Raw genomic sequence first — 15,220 nt, 5'->3', positions numbered from 1 at the left:
AAAGTGTTTAATGAGAACATTTATACATTATGATGATAGTAGGGCAGGGCTTCCTAAACCTTCTGCTGTGGAGTGATTCTGGGTACATGCTTATGGGAGGACAGAGCTGACTTGCCACAGCAAGCCCATGTAGGGATCTTGATGAACAGTCACAGACTCCCTTGTTTTAAGGTCACCGTTTCACAAAGCAAGGTGTCCCCTGTCTATCAAGCAGCTGTCCACACACTGGCCAACATCCCCTAAGATGCTCTTCCTGGTGCTGACTCCACAGGAGGTGTCAGGGTCTCTGTCTCACTGAGCTCGGACAATGATATTGGAGAAACCCAGGACAGTTGTGAGCATGTCCATTCCAACAAGAACCCCCTTCTTGGAAAGCACTGATTCAGAATAAGTTCTGGAGGTCTTTTACTTTATGTTTATAAACTCATTGCTCCAAGGATGTCAAGTGCGGACACACACACACACACACACACACACACACGCTGTTGTTCTGGATAGACACAGGTTCTTGTGCAGTGCATCCAGAGCACTGTTGGTGGGCATGTTGTCCACCTCAGATCCCTGGCCTCTTCCCCATCAATGTGACGCCAGTACAGTGGGAAGCTGTCACAGAAGGTTTTAAAATGTCTCCCTAAAACGCTGGAGTCCAGGGGCGGGCTGAGATAGTTTAGTGAATAAAGACACTTGCTGCCAAGCCTCACGACTTGAGTTCGATTCTCGGGACCTACATGGTAGAAGAATTGAATCCTGAAGATTATCTTCTGATCTCTACTTATGCCTCCTGGCATACATAAGCCCCTTTTTCTTAAGTAAAAAAAAAAAAAAGAGTTGACACCATGGGTTAGTGGATAGAGGTGCTTACTCTCAAGACCCAGCCTGAGTTCAGTCTCCAGGACCCATGTGATGGAGGGGAGAATACACTCTCCTCAAGTTGTCTTCTGACATCTACATATATACTGTGTCATATAAGCAGGTGTATGTGTATGTGCACATACAACAGATAAATGTATATTTTAAAAACCAAAATGAAATAAGTGATGTTTAAAATTAAAAGTACACATGCATATAGAAAAGATAAATGTATATTTTGAAAACCAAAATAAAATAAATAATATTTTGTTTTAAATTAAAAGTAAACGAAAACAAAAAACCTTCCAAGTCTAGAAGCACCAGCTGGGGTCTTAGAGCTGGTGGCGGGTGTGGCCTCTGCAAAGGACTCGGTCTGACCACGCTGCTCCTCCATCCTTTGTGGGCCCTCCCAGGTGGTAGGGTGCTGGTGGCCCCTGTAGACTGTATGGCAGCCAAAAACATTTTTCCACTCTGCTGTAGTAAGGGCAACAGCGCCCTGTGCTAGCTGGTGTGTTGGATCAGGGGAAACAGACCATCGGCCTTTGTCATAATCTCAATGTCTTCTCTGGAAGTCTTTATTTTGAAACCCCCGAGAGGCAATCACCTGACCAAGTGGAAGAGCATTGTTGGGGCCCCTAGGGTCCTCATCGCTGGCATTTTCACCCCATCTCCCCATCTTGGCTCACAGCTGCTGATTAAGTCGGTAGCCTACGGTTTTCTGAAGTCCCATAATCACTCAGGCACACAGCAGGAGCTGAGTGTTTTGACTTCTGGTGAAATTCTCAATGCTTCCATCTCTGTCCCCACACTGTGCGATGTGGCACTGGCACTGCGGCCTCATGTTGGAGTCCCCTAGGCAGTCTGTGTTGCTGAGCAGGTGTGTGTCATCCTGAGAGCAGGTCCCCAGGATGAGGAGACAAGCTGGGATCTACCAGCACCTCTCAAGGCTGGGAACAGCTGAAAGGCTCTGGATACCACTTCCTGGATGTGCAACCCTTTTGCCTGCTGCCAAACCCTCTGTTGTCTTGTCTGTTGCCATCTCACGCAGATGTTTGTCTCTCATTGGTCCCCCATATCACAACCATTTCTCCTTCTGTTACCACTGCTTCACAAATGGCTGAGTTCAACTCAACATCTCTCAACGACGCATCTGTGTGGGACTGGGGGCCAGCAAATTGAGGCATTTATCTCCTTGATTGTGCCCAAGGCCAGCAGTGGCCCGACTCAGGGGCCCATTGGAACTGGTTATGGAGTCTGCTGAAGAAACCTGTGGGCCGAGGAGGAGGAGGAGGGAAGGAGGAACCCTTCCCCTGTGTGTCGGGGTGAGAGATGCGCTGTTTCCATTTGTGTCTCATGTCACTCATGTGTTGTCTTCTCTTTTGTCATTTCACCCAGCGTTGCGAACCCACAACCTCACTGTGCCTCCCTCCCACAATGCTACCTTTGTCTTTACCAATGACTCTGCCTACTCCAACTTCTCTGCGACCGTAGGTGAGCACCGGTGCTGGGTCCTGTCTAATGTGGAGCCCACTGGAGTCAAGGACCGGCTCGATCTGGTTCTGTAGGACTCATTCGGCTGGTAAAGGAGTGGTGGCCAGGTGCAAGTGATGGGCAGCCAGAGAGATGCTGGGAGAAGCCACACTGGCTTCTGGCTTAGGATGCCTCCCTAATGGCCGTGTCTGGAAGGGGTGGAGGCTCTTCCACGCTGCCAGGCTCTTTTGAATCAGTCCCTTGATCTCAGAAGCAAAACCAAACATGGCCCAGATTTTTCTTCAGCAAGGACAGCAGATTCATGCCCCCACCCTTTTTGGAGACAAGGTATATGTAGCCCAGACTGGCCTCAACTTCTCTGTGTAGCCAAGGATGAACTTAAAACTCCCGCTTCTCCCCAGGGCTAGGATTCTAGCTGTATCCCATCATGCTTGGAAGAAACTGGAGTTTGGAATATATTGTGTTCTTTGTGGGGTGGGGCTGGGGGAGTCTCACTCTGCCCAGTTCATGGAAAAAATGCAAGCTGATTTTTGAAAACTCATCCAAAACCTCGTCTCGCAAACAACCCATCAGCATTTCTGCAGCTTTATTCTGAAAACTCTTTAGGAGCCGTTTTTTTTTTTTTTAGAAGACACACCCACTTGAGTCAGCCGATTGTCAGTTAACCCAGAGCCTGTGATTCCCTTGAGCTCGGAGCTGACGGACAGCAGGGATGGTGGCGAGTGTCTGACGGGCGCAGAAAGCCTGTTTGGACTGTGTACGCCTCTCTGTCTTTTCTTAGCACATATTCTGATTTCTCGCTCCATTGTGGGCTGTTTGCCATCTCTAAACGATTTTACTAAGCAAGCAGTCTGGTTCTTGGGCCCGTGAAGTCTGGCTCAGCTGTCTGGTGGGTAGTTATCCATTTAGTGAAGTAAGATACAGCCCTCCCATGGCAGCCAACAGGATAAGTAGAACCAGAGTTTAAACAGCGAGGCCCTTGCGTGGAGGTCCACGTGACAGGGAGGAGTGGTCTGTGTGAGCAGAGTTCCCAGATCTCGAGTGCACACTTGGCCAGTAGCCAGAAGGGTATACACTCTCACTTTCCTGTTCGTACACAGGTTGGGCAGTCTCTGTGCATGCTCATTCTGTTGCACAGGGAGAGCCCATCACCAATAGTTTCTACAGTCTTTGCTTATCTAGCGATAAAGCGGCCACCTTCCTTTTCCTGTGGGGACACACCAGCCATGGCACATGCCAAAATAAGGTAGCTGAGTGAGCTGTGTTGGAGACAGGGATTTGTGGCTCTCCGGGATTGGCAGACCCTTCAGCGAACTTCCGAATAGGGCTGTGGTTTCTCCTGGGTCTGGACCTGGCTCTAAAGCTGAGGGATGCCTATATGGAGGACCGGGATGCTTCAGTGAGTACCCAGTCGGACCAGAATGCAGCTGTGGCCTCACACTTAGGTAATGAGAGTGCTCCATTCAGAAAGCTCAGCGCGAGGCAGAGTGGGAGGGACCCTGATAGAGGGAGTGTGAGTGGCATTTAGGGTTCGACTGTTGGCAAATATGCCAGTTACAATATTTCTATATTTAAGATATAGGTTATGCTGACCTGACATTAATAGAAGGGTAGTAATTTATTCCCTAACACTGAAACCTATGAATCATTCACACTGTCTCCATCAATAATTAAATATTAGTGAATGTGATTGCTATCCGGGAATACTGGGTGACATTAGAAATGCATTATGGAGGAGGATGACACTGGGAACTCATTTGTAAGGTGCTTGTATGTCTGACAGGTGTGTTTAGTCTTCTGGCGGCGATAGGGTAACTGGCAATGTCCGTTTCCTTTCTTAGATATCATGGAAGGGAAGGTCAACAAAGGTATTTACCTCAAGGAGGAGAAGGGGGTGACATTCCTCTACTACGGCAGCTACAAGTCATCCTGTATCAGCAACCCGGCCCAGTGTGGACCTGAGGGTGAGTTGGGGCTGGGGTGTACGCTACCAAGCTAACGGCACATGTGAACAGTGTGTGTGTGTGTGTGTGTGTGTGCGTGTGTGTGCATGTGTGCACATGTGCATGTGTCTGCATGCATGTGTGCGTGTGCACTCAGTAAATATGCCTATGCTCCAAAGAAGGACACCAGGCATCCTGTTCTATCACTCTCTGCCTTTTCCACTGAGATGGAGTCTCTCATTGACCCTGGAGCTAGGCTGATGGCCCTAACAATCCTCTTGAAATCCCCACCATAGCATTGGGGTTATAAGTAAGCATTGCCATAATTTGCTTTCCTTTTTTTTTTTTTGATTTTTCGAGACAGGGTTTCTCTGTAGCTTTTTGGTTCCTGTCCTGGAACTAGCTCTTGTAGACCAGGCTGGCCTCGAACTCACTCTGCCTCCCGAGTGCTGGGATTAAAGCGTGCGCCACCACCGCCCGGCTTTGGCTTTTCTTTTTGTATGTGGGTTCTAGACATCTGAACTCGGGTCCTTATGCTTGTGCAGTGGGCATCATTCCCTCCTGAATCACACCTCCAGCCTAAGAGAACAGGCTTCTTATCAACCGCAATGTGTGCAAAACGTCAGATGCAAGGAGGAGAGAGGGCGAGGGGAAGGGATGCAGCCACTCGAATTCGGTCTCCGGTCCTGGAGACTGAAATTTAGGACGTCGCCCTCCTGAGCCAGGAGGTCAAAATACTGAACCTTGCAGAGGACTGGGGAACATCTTGCTTTAGAACACGGCCGTGGAGATGGATGTCACTCCAGCTGGGATGGGTCCCGGCACTTGTGGGAAGGAAATTGATGGCTCTCACAGTGTTATTTCTGGGTCTGGGATGTTGATGACAGGTTAGGCCTGGCAGAGCAGGGTGTGCCTGTTAACCCCCAAACTGGGCTCACTTCTTATGTGTTCACTGAGGGTGGTTGGATGGTGGCTGGGCCTCTTCCAACCCATGACCTCTGGCTGGAACTCACAACAGGTGTGTCAAAGAGAAGGCAGACCCCACTTGTTCCCCTTGGAGTCTGGGCCACGTTTGAATCCTTTGGGTACATCACCCTCTGCCATCCAAGACAACTTCATGTCCTTTTCCTCCTGTTCTTCTCACAACCTATTCATCCAGTTAGTGCTGCCTACAAGGGCATGGGTGTGGGGCCATACACCAGAGGATGGGGAACCTGCCAGTGGCCACAGTTCTGAAGAAAACCGATTCCTCCTCCAGCAGTCACCAACTGTCAATCGTGCCTGGGAGTGGGACCTCATGAGCCTGTCCCCAGCTCATGTCGGAATGTTGACTGACTTGACGTTGACAGTGACCACAGCTGGTGTGAGCTTGTGACAGCGGCAGCCACGTCGTGTCCAGAAGACAGCCTTTCACAGCACCCCTCCCCAGCCTCCAACTCTTACATTCTCTCTGTTTTGTGATGGTCCCCATGCCTTGGAAGCCTTGACACAGGCATTCTGTTTAGGAATGATCACTCAGTAATCACATATTCTCAACGCTTTGAACAGTTACGAATCTCGACATGAGCCTCTGCCCTCTGTGAAAGGAAGCTTCTCTGACCAAGGTTGACAGGTGCACTCATCCATGGGTCTAAAGAGAAATATTTAGAAGGTGGCCACAAGTCCATTTATCAAAGCAGCAATAGTAAATTTCCCACGAAAGTCTATAGCCTCTTCAACTACATACTGTTGACCAAGTTTACAGTACCAGGCATGGCCTTCTTCCTGGGAACAGGCCTCCAATCCCATTAGAAGGTGGTTGGTTACTTCATGACAGTCACGCCAATAGTATGACAGTGGGCATATCTTTCCCGGCAGGTCGGTATTTATCACGCAGGATCCAGCCATGCATGAAATCAAGGATGACTTTGCTTTCCCAGTGGGCTGCGCAATGCTTTCCAGCACTGTGAAAGCTAACCAGGAAATAAGAGCGTGGGTCAGTCCTAGCTTGATTTCCCTCCATCCCGCCTCCAGAGCCTGTGGTGTCTTCGGCTCTGTGGTAGGGAACCATGAACAATGGCAGGAGCCTGTGTTGTTCCAGGAGTCTCTGGACTTCAGGAATCTCTCTGACCAAGAAATAACTGTAGGGAGGTGTCCCTGCCTGGGACTGAGATTTTCATTTCAGAACCTGTACCTTCTGAGAGCCTCATTGTTGAGCTATGCAGGGCACTTAAGTTTGAATTCCTTTTTAAAAATAATTTCTATCTTAAGTAGCTAACAAAGTAGTGATTTTCCACAAGCGTTTTTCACATCTCTTTGGTCTTGGTTAATTCACCCCCAGTTTCATTCTCTCTCATCCTGTGCCCCCATTCCCTCTTAACCATTTAACCCCCAGGAGTTCCCACCTGTTTGTAGCCCAGCTATTCAATGTCCTCTCACACCTTCAGGCCTCTCCCCCTCCCCTTCTCGTGGGTCCTTTCTGGCTTCTCTATGGGCATTCAAAATTAAAGCCACAAATCTAGAAATTCAAAGCTAGGATCTGAGTATGAGAAAGGACACACGAGACATTATGTCTTTCTACACTGGGGTGACCCCACTTACTATAATATTTTCTGGTTCCGCCCATTCTCATGCAAATTTCGTGATTTCATTCTTTTTCCTTTCTCAACAGCTGAATAAAATTCAGTTGTGTAAATGTACCGCCCTCTCATTATCCATTCAGCGGTTGATGGGCGTCCAGGATGGTTCCATTTCCTAGCTATTGTGTACAGAGGAACCATGTCTCTGCAGTAGGGTCTGGAGTCCTATGAGTAGATGCCCAGAGGTGGTATAATTAGGTCACTGGGTAGTCCTATTTTTAGCTTTATGAGAAATGGTGAAACAATTTTAAGGTCAAAGTGTCAGAGTCTTGTTGCTTGCTAACCTACAGTTAAGCTGGTCCCCTGTTCAAACATCCATTAAAACGTACAAGGCTAGCCGGGCGGTGGTGGCGCACGCCTTTAATCCCAGCACTCGGGAGGCAGAGGCAGGCGGATCTCTGTGAGTTCGAGACCAGCCTGGTCTACAGAGCTAGTTCCAGGACAGGCTCCAAAACCACAGAGAAACCCTGTCTCGAAAAACCAAAAAAAACAAACGTACAAGGCTATTTTCTCTCTCTTTCTTTTCACTTCGCTTTCTTTCAAGACAAGAATGATAGGAATGCGCTTCTCACATGGTTTTATGTAGTGCTGAAGCTCAAACTCAGGGCTTCATGCATGAGTTTGCTGGCCTTCATGCTAGGCCAGTGTTCTACTAACTGAGACACACATGGTACCCAGAGCATCAGCCTCAGGTAGCAGTCTGTCTGTGCTCCTTCAGTTCACGGAGCACCCATGTGGGGAAGCTGGGAGTCGGAAGGGCCTCTCTGCGGACCTAGGGATCTGCCTGCAGACCCGGGGCTCTGCTCCACACTGCCTTTGTTTGGCAAGACCCTCGGCCTCAGACTTCCTGCCCCTGTGTGGCAACTCCTCCATAGGACGTGGCGATTGATGGTGGAATAGCGTCACATCTCCTTTTTGGTCTTTGGCACGGTGTGTGTGGAAGATTCCGCCTGGACCGCCACTGGTTCTCCGAGTTCAGCACAAGGCCGTAGGCATGGTGCATTTACTGAGCAGGCACAGCCGGGCTGGACGCCTCATTGGTGTTTCTGTCTAACTCGGTACATCCCTGACAAGGGGCCGTGGAGAGATTAGGATTTACTCATCCTAACCAGAGCAAACTATGGAACCAATGTACTGATGTGCTGTGCTTATTTTTTTCCCCTTCAGACTTCCTCTCTGTGTTGATGATCCGCGCCTTTGACAGGTGCTCTTGTGGGCACATTGCGAATCTTTCCAGTCCGTGGAGACGCAAACTGATATTTCAATGAGGGCTTTCACAGACGAGAGTCATTACTTTGCAGGTTGGCTGAGCTAAAATGAGCGGCTTCACTGGCAGAGTTCACGACCCACTTTCCCCTTGTCCCCGTCCAACGCTATGCTGAATTTTTAATTTTTATTCTTATTACCTAACACCGTATTGAATTTTTTATTTTTATTTCTCTTCCCGGGGAAGAGGCACATTTGGCAGAGGCGGCATCATTTTGTGTTTTGAGATGAGTGAAAGGATGTTTTTTTTTAAGCAGCAGCATTTTGGGGGTGGGTGGGGAGAAATGACTTGCACAAGTGTTGCACGAGATACGTTTCACGACAGAAATTCCACAATGGGTCTTGTTCATTTCCACGTGTAACTGGATGTTTCTGAGTACTGCATAGGTGGGTGGGGGAGGAGGAGCCTGGTGGAGGAAGGACAGGAGTTAGTCATCTAAGTCCCCTCCTCCACATCCAGGGTGGCCTGGACCTGTACCCCCAGCTTCTGCACTGCTTCTCACCAGCACCCTATCCTGGTGTTGGAGATCTCCCAGGACGACTTTCCTCAGCAGCCCAGAAATGATGCCCCTTAAACCTGGATTCTACCCAGAGCTCCCAGAGCCCCAGAGAAGACTGGGAACTTCCTAGTGTTTGGAGGTTCTTCAAAAACAACAAAATATGGTTTTGAGCCAGGCATGGTGACATATACCTTTAATTCCATTACTCGGGAGGCAGAGGCAGGTGGATTTCTGTGAGTCTATGAGCCTGAGGACAGCCTTGCCTACATAGAGAGTTCCAGGACAGCCAGGGCTACAAAAAGAAGCCAAAAATCCTTTATCTATCTATGTGTCTGTCTGCCTATCACCTATCTGTCTTTGCACATATCTATATATGATATATATTATACATAGATATGAATGCACATAATTCCATGGCTGGCACATTAGGCAAGGGCTCTATTATTGATCTACACCTTCCACTCTTTTTTTTTGTTTTGTTTTATTTTTAATTGGAAGACAGGATCTCACTAAGTTGCCTAGTAGGATTGTCTTTAACTCACTATGTAGCCCAGGCTAGCCTCGAGCTTATTTATGATCCTCCTGCCTCAGCCTTCCAAGTACCTGAGAAACAGACCTGTACCGCCATGCTTGACTGGCTTTTATTTTGTCATTTTCCATGTGTATGTGTGTATGCATGTTTACATGTATGTATGCGTGTTTACGTGTATGTGTGCGGGCATGTGGAGGCCCAAGGTTGGTGTCAGGAATCTTCTTCAATTGCTCTTCCACATTATTTACTGAGGCAAGGTCGCTTAATCAAACCCAGAGCTTATAGATATGGTTTGTCTTGTTAGTCACCTTGCTCTGGGGACTCTGTTTCAGCCTTCTGAGGCCAGAACTCTAGGCAGGCTGCCACAGCCTTGCCTTTATGTGCGTTTATAGAGATCCGTTTTCCAGAAGTCACACTTGCCTGGCAGATGCCTTCACCGCTGAGCCATATCCCGAGTCTTGCTTTTTCATTTTTGATCCACACAGATGATTATGCATTCTGTGGGTACTGTGTGTCTCACCAACACCCATATGGTGAAGACTAACCTGAGCAGGGTGATTCAAAGTCTGTTCATCCCCAGTGTTTGTCGCTTGTTCATCTTTTTGGGGGGCATATTCAAAATCTTTAGATTACTCTTGACTAAAAAAACAAAATGGAGAAATTCCAAGCCAGCACTATTGTCATATGTCCTTCAAAAGACTCTGACAGACCAACCCATAAGCCCTTGCAGCAAAGATGGCTGGGAATGAGACACCAAGCTACACACAAGAGATAGGTGTCTTGGACACCTCTGTGTGTGACCTCAATTTGTTGATAACAGCTAAAGTGCTTTGGTGCCATCTCTATTAATAACGCCAGGACAAGTTCCCCACACTTCTTTCCCTCTTCCCGATTTGTACCCTGATCCATAGTGTATTATGATTAGCCCTGTGGGGAGATCAGCTAGAGTCACTGACACCTCTCACATCCCTGGCAAGGTGGGAGGAGCCAGCTGTTTTATTTCTATCACCCACACACAGAGTCCAGCAGGTGGCCAGCTTAGCACCCACATGCATGTGCAAGCACATACATACAGTGTACATGTCTGGTAAGGGAAGAGGGCACAGGTTACGGGAAACAGGGAAGCTATAGCATAACCCAGGGACATCTGTAACCCATGGGGGAGGTCCCGCCAGGTCTGTGCCTCGATGGGTCTGAGTGAGCGTGGGCCCAGACCTGCCTGTGTGCATGCCAGACACTCTTGGCCATTCGCAGGCTGGCTGGTTAGGTACATTCTCTCTGTATCTGGAGACAAAGAGGCCACATCCACTGTGACCTGGCTCATTCACAGTGATGCTTGTAGCAAAGATCACATAATCCACTTGGGGTACCACCTTCACCCTATAGTCCACATGGGGTGCCACCCTCACCCCATAGTCCATGTGGGGTGCCACCCTCACCCCATAGTCCATGTTGGGTGCCACCCTCACCCCATAGTCCTTGTGGGGTGCTACCCTCACCCCATAGTCCATGTGGGGTGCCACCTCACCCCGCGTGGGATCTGGGCTCCGAACTTCCTAGGATAAAGTACTCTGACAAAATACAACTTAGGAGAGAAAGTTCCTTTTCTTTTAGTTCGAAAATTCCAAGTTATAATTCATCACTGTAGGGAAGTCAAAGCAGAAGCAACTTATAAAGCATCACATCCCACTCATGGTCAAGAGCAGAGAGAGAATGAATATACGCATGTGTTGTTCTCAGCTAGCTTTCTCTACTCTTACACAGCCCAGGACCCAAACCTAGGGAATGGTGTTGCCCACAGTAGGCTGGATCTTCTCACACCAATTGGAGCAATCAAAATAATCCCTCCCTGGCATGCCCACAGACCAACCTGAAGGAGACAGTCCTCTACTTGAGACTCTTTCTCCAGGAGATTTTAGGTTGTGTCAAAATGATGATTAAAACTAGCCATCACACATACCCACACTGGGGAGTTCCAAAACATGGTAGCTGCTCTTACCTCTGCCTGCCTCACACCTATACCCCCAGGCAGTCAGCACCCAAGGCATTGTGAATCTGGAAAACTCAGCTTCTTTTTTCACAAGAACACCTCTCCCCCCGGGAACGTGTTCTGAAATATATACAATTTGAGATATGTTAAAAAAATTAGCTTAAAGTTCTGTTTGGAATGTTCCTTCAAAACTTTGAAGGAAACCATATGACTCAGAAACAGGGGCTTGTTTAGGATGTGACGCCAGGCAGACATAAAAACGACAGTGTAAAAGTGTATTTAGGGATGTGGGAGGACGTTCCGGAGGCAGTAAATCTTCCAAAAGATGCCATGTGTAACCAGAATGAACGAAACAGTTTCCTTCCTCTGTAAAATCATTGTCAGGATCTGGGGAAGTAGGTGGGGTGGAGACTGGGGTGAAGGGGTTCCCGTTTGCACACATTTGCACACTCAGAGTCAGGCAGCACGGGCCTGTATCCGAACTCCATCAGTCACTAACACACCCGCCTCAGTTTCCTCTTCCGTGCCCTGGGAATGGGAGCAAGGCTTCCCGGTGTTTGAAAGGGGATGACGGCTCAGGTCACACCCTTGGGAAGGTACCTGGCCGTGACCAGATATTGCTGTGACATTTGATGCTGTTATAGCACCAGCTGATGAATGCCTGCTTCTCTCTTCAGGAGTCACGTTTTCGTTTTTCTGGAAGACTCAAGGAGAGCAGCCTCGACCAGCTGCCTATGCTTATGGGGGACAGGTCATCTCTGATGGCTTCAAAATCTGCTCTAGCGGAGGAAAAGGCTCTGTGGAGCTGTACACGCGTGATAATTCCATGACATGGAAGGCCACCTTCAACCCTCCAGGTGAGTGGAGCACCAACTGGAGCCTCTGTGCCCTTCAGTGATGGCGGAACACTGAAGGAGTCTTTGCAGAACGTGGGTCCTTCCTGCTAACAGCTTGGGAAGGTCCCAGGAGAACAAGGAGGGCATTCATCACAAGGTGACCTCATGCCAAGGTCAAAGCCCAGATGGTAACCTGACTGTGAGTTCTCTGTGTAATTGCTGCTGCCCAGTGCCCGTGTGAGGCTGGCTTTCTGCATAATGGAAGTGATATGGCCTGTACCCAGTCACTGGTTGGGGAAAAGCTGTGAGGTGAAGACAGACCGTGGATAAATCCTTCTGTCCCCACGCCATTCAGTGATTGTGGCATTGAAGATGCTCACAGAAGTATAAAACGTTCTGGGGAAGACAGACTGCCAACCAGGGAGCAGCAGGCAGTAAGGCAGGAAGAGAATCTGAGGATCTGGGTGGTCTTGGTTGAGGATGTGCCTTTAGAGCCAGTGGGAGGGGACTAGAGTGCCAAGGACCCGAGTTTCAGAAGATAGAGAAGCTCGGACGATCTGTGCTGCGGAGCTCATGAGCTGTGCTGGACGCTGGACACCTGAAACCAGGGCCACTGAGGATAATGTAAGATACTGGAGGAGGAAGGTGACCAGCAGTTTCATGTGGGGTGCGGGGAGGACTGGACAGAAACCAGCCAGGTTGGAGGCGGGAGGTGGGGAAGGGGGTGTTGTTCCATATGAAGCCTCTAGAACAGCAGTTCTCAGGCCTTTGGGGGTTGCATGACAAATATGACTTTACGATTCATAACAGTAGCAAAATTACAGTTATGGAGTAGCAATGAAAGTAATTTTATGGTTAGGGGGTCACCGTAACATGAGGAGCTGTATCAAAGGCTTGCAGCATTAGGAAGGTTGAGAAGCACTGCCTTAGAAGCAAGCGGAGCCTTTGATGTAGCTCAGCGTCCACTTCTGGCCCATTTGGACGAGGTAGCTCAGCTTAACTGTTAAGCAGTCGGGCCAGGTCCTAAATCTGCCGTACAGTTTTATGGACCTGGTATCATAGTCCATCACTTGATGTTTCAGTTTCTTCATTTGTAACATTCGAGGAGCGGCAGTTATTATTTCCCAGGGAGACAGACAATTGATGGATAGGAGGAGCCTTGAACAATGGGCTGCTGAATCCTGGGAGACTTGGTTTGCCTTGTGGGTGCTGGACATGCTTAAGCTGAATTCATAACTCCTTCGTAAGGTGGGAAAAAGCAGCAGCCAGGGAAGGCATTGAATTTATGGATGCTCTCCCACTCTCGAGGCCTGAAACACCTTTGCCTTCCTGCTTCACGAGGCTCCTTCTGAACCACTGAGATGGCTCTCAGTGAGGACCTCTTGTGGTCAAGGTTTCCTAGGTAACAGCTCATCCTCTCCTCCCCACCCATGGGCCTTAGGCCTGTGGCACGGCATCAGGCATCTAGCAGGTTCTTTGAAACTGAACACGTGCTGTTTTCCCACCAAGGGACGCCGAGAGATTTGTAAACACCCTCTCGTCATCTGCTCCTCATTTCTTCACTGGAGGGCTTTGTTATTCTCACTTTCAAAGTCAAGTGCAAGAATGCTTTGGCCCTGCTTAGGATCCAAGTGTTCTTCAGAGCATCAAAATTACTAAAGTGTTACACAATCCCCAATAGGAAGCCCTGACGGAATCACTGGCCTTCCACGGTGACCAACGGGCAGGGGCACTGTGTGTCCTTTAGCGGGGCTGCCCTGTTCCTTCTTTGTCAACCCCACGAGGATGTCTTACAGCAAGGCTTGCAAAACAGACCAGGCCTTTTGTGGACTGGTCTTCCCATTGACGAGAGGAGGGACCAAGAGGCTTCCTAATGAGGTTGATGACAGAGCCAGGAGGCTGGCCATAGGTATTGTGTCACCTTATTTTGGTTAATGTCATATTCTGGAAGTTGTGCATATCTGTGTTTGGTATTTACATCTACCACCCACTTCGAATTAGTTTGGGGCATAGGGATGAGGCCCTTATTCATTTACTGTTATTTTTGCATATGGCCCTCTGGTTTCCCCAGAATCCTTGGTTGCAGAGACTATCTTTGTTCCACTGTGGCTTTGTCTGCTCCAGTTGGCTTTGTCCCTATCAGGTATCAGCAGATGGTGTCTGTATTGCTCTATACTTGGGTTGTCTGTTCTGTCCCTCTGATTTATCCATTTGTTTCCCTAACACCACATGACTTCGCTTACCGATCCAAGCCTGTCCGACCTCTGGGCACTGTAAAACGACATTATGACCTGCAAAGTTCATGCTTGAGACCCGTGCTATTGAATTGCAGAAGAGAATCTTGTGATGTTTTAACTATCTTTATTCTGTTCTTCCCAACCCATGTGCCTCTTTCCCTGCTTACTGTAATATTAGGAACTGCCAGGAGTTTTGACAGGAGCATGTCCTTGTCTTGTTTCTGACCATATTGAGATTTTTAACTAGGATTATGTTCCGATTAGTTGGTGCTTAAATCTCGCCTTTTAGACGATTCTTTTATTACCTTTGGTTGAAGGTGTTTAAATCTGTGACTCTGGTGTTAACATTATAAAGGGTGACCAAGCATCGTATGAAAGAGGGATGTGCTTAGGAACGTAAGCTTACGTAGAACTCATCCCTTATGCTCAGGCTGCATATTTACTCTCTTCCAGGTCCTTACTGGACTCATGTCCTGTTCACGTGGAAGCCCAAGGAGGGCCTAAAAGTCTACGTCAATGGGACTCTGAGCACCTCAGACCCGAGCGGCAAAGTGTCTCACACCTATGGGGATCCCCATGTCAACCTGGTCATAGGGTCTGAGCAGGACCAGACCAAGCGTTATGATAACGGAGCTTTCGATGAGTTCATCATCTGGGAACGTGCACTGACTCCCGATGAGGTCAACATGTACTTCACAGCTGCCGTGGGTCAGTGTGCGAGAAGGCTGGGGATAGATCTGGGGTCTGCACCTTGAGATGCTCAGCATCCTCGCCATCCTCCAGCTCTCAAGTTCTCGCCATGGCAGATGTGAGAGGTGTCTTAATGAACTTTATAAGTAGAGTCGTGTTTCTGAACACCTGTTCCCCAGGATAAACGAGCAAACAGTTCACAGGAGACACGCCGAGATTAATATTCTCGGATTCTCACAGGCTCCGTGGGGGTATACAAAGGCTGATT

The 15,220-nt window shown here is 48.6% G+C and overlaps 1 protein-coding gene across 2 annotated transcripts in view; it reads left to right on the top strand.

Moving 5' to 3' along the window:
• Adgrd1 (adhesion G protein-coupled receptor D1) overlaps window positions 1-15,220 on the top strand; it is a 115,308-nt gene that overhangs the window by 14,227 nt on the left and 85,861 nt on the right. The window contains exons 4-7 of one of the 2 annotated variants that reach the window (XM_075978008.1): window positions 2,245-2,340; window positions 4,182-4,304; window positions 11,867-12,046; window positions 14,716-14,970. In XM_075978008.1, the coding sequence (XP_075834123.1) occupies window positions 2,245-2,340; window positions 4,182-4,304; window positions 11,867-12,046; window positions 14,716-14,970 (654 nt within the window). The remainder of the gene's footprint in view (window positions 1-2,244; window positions 2,341-4,181; window positions 4,305-11,866; window positions 12,047-14,715; window positions 14,971-15,220) is intronic. The other variant, XM_075978005.1, reaches the window with a different exon arrangement.

Source organism: Microtus pennsylvanicus, chromosome 1, assembly GCF_037038515.1.
Source record: "Microtus pennsylvanicus isolate mMicPen1 chromosome 1, mMicPen1.hap1, whole genome shotgun sequence".
NCBI lineage: Eukaryota > Metazoa > Chordata > Mammalia > Rodentia > Cricetidae > Microtus > Microtus pennsylvanicus.
This window is presented reverse-complemented; position numbering and strand designations above follow the sequence as displayed.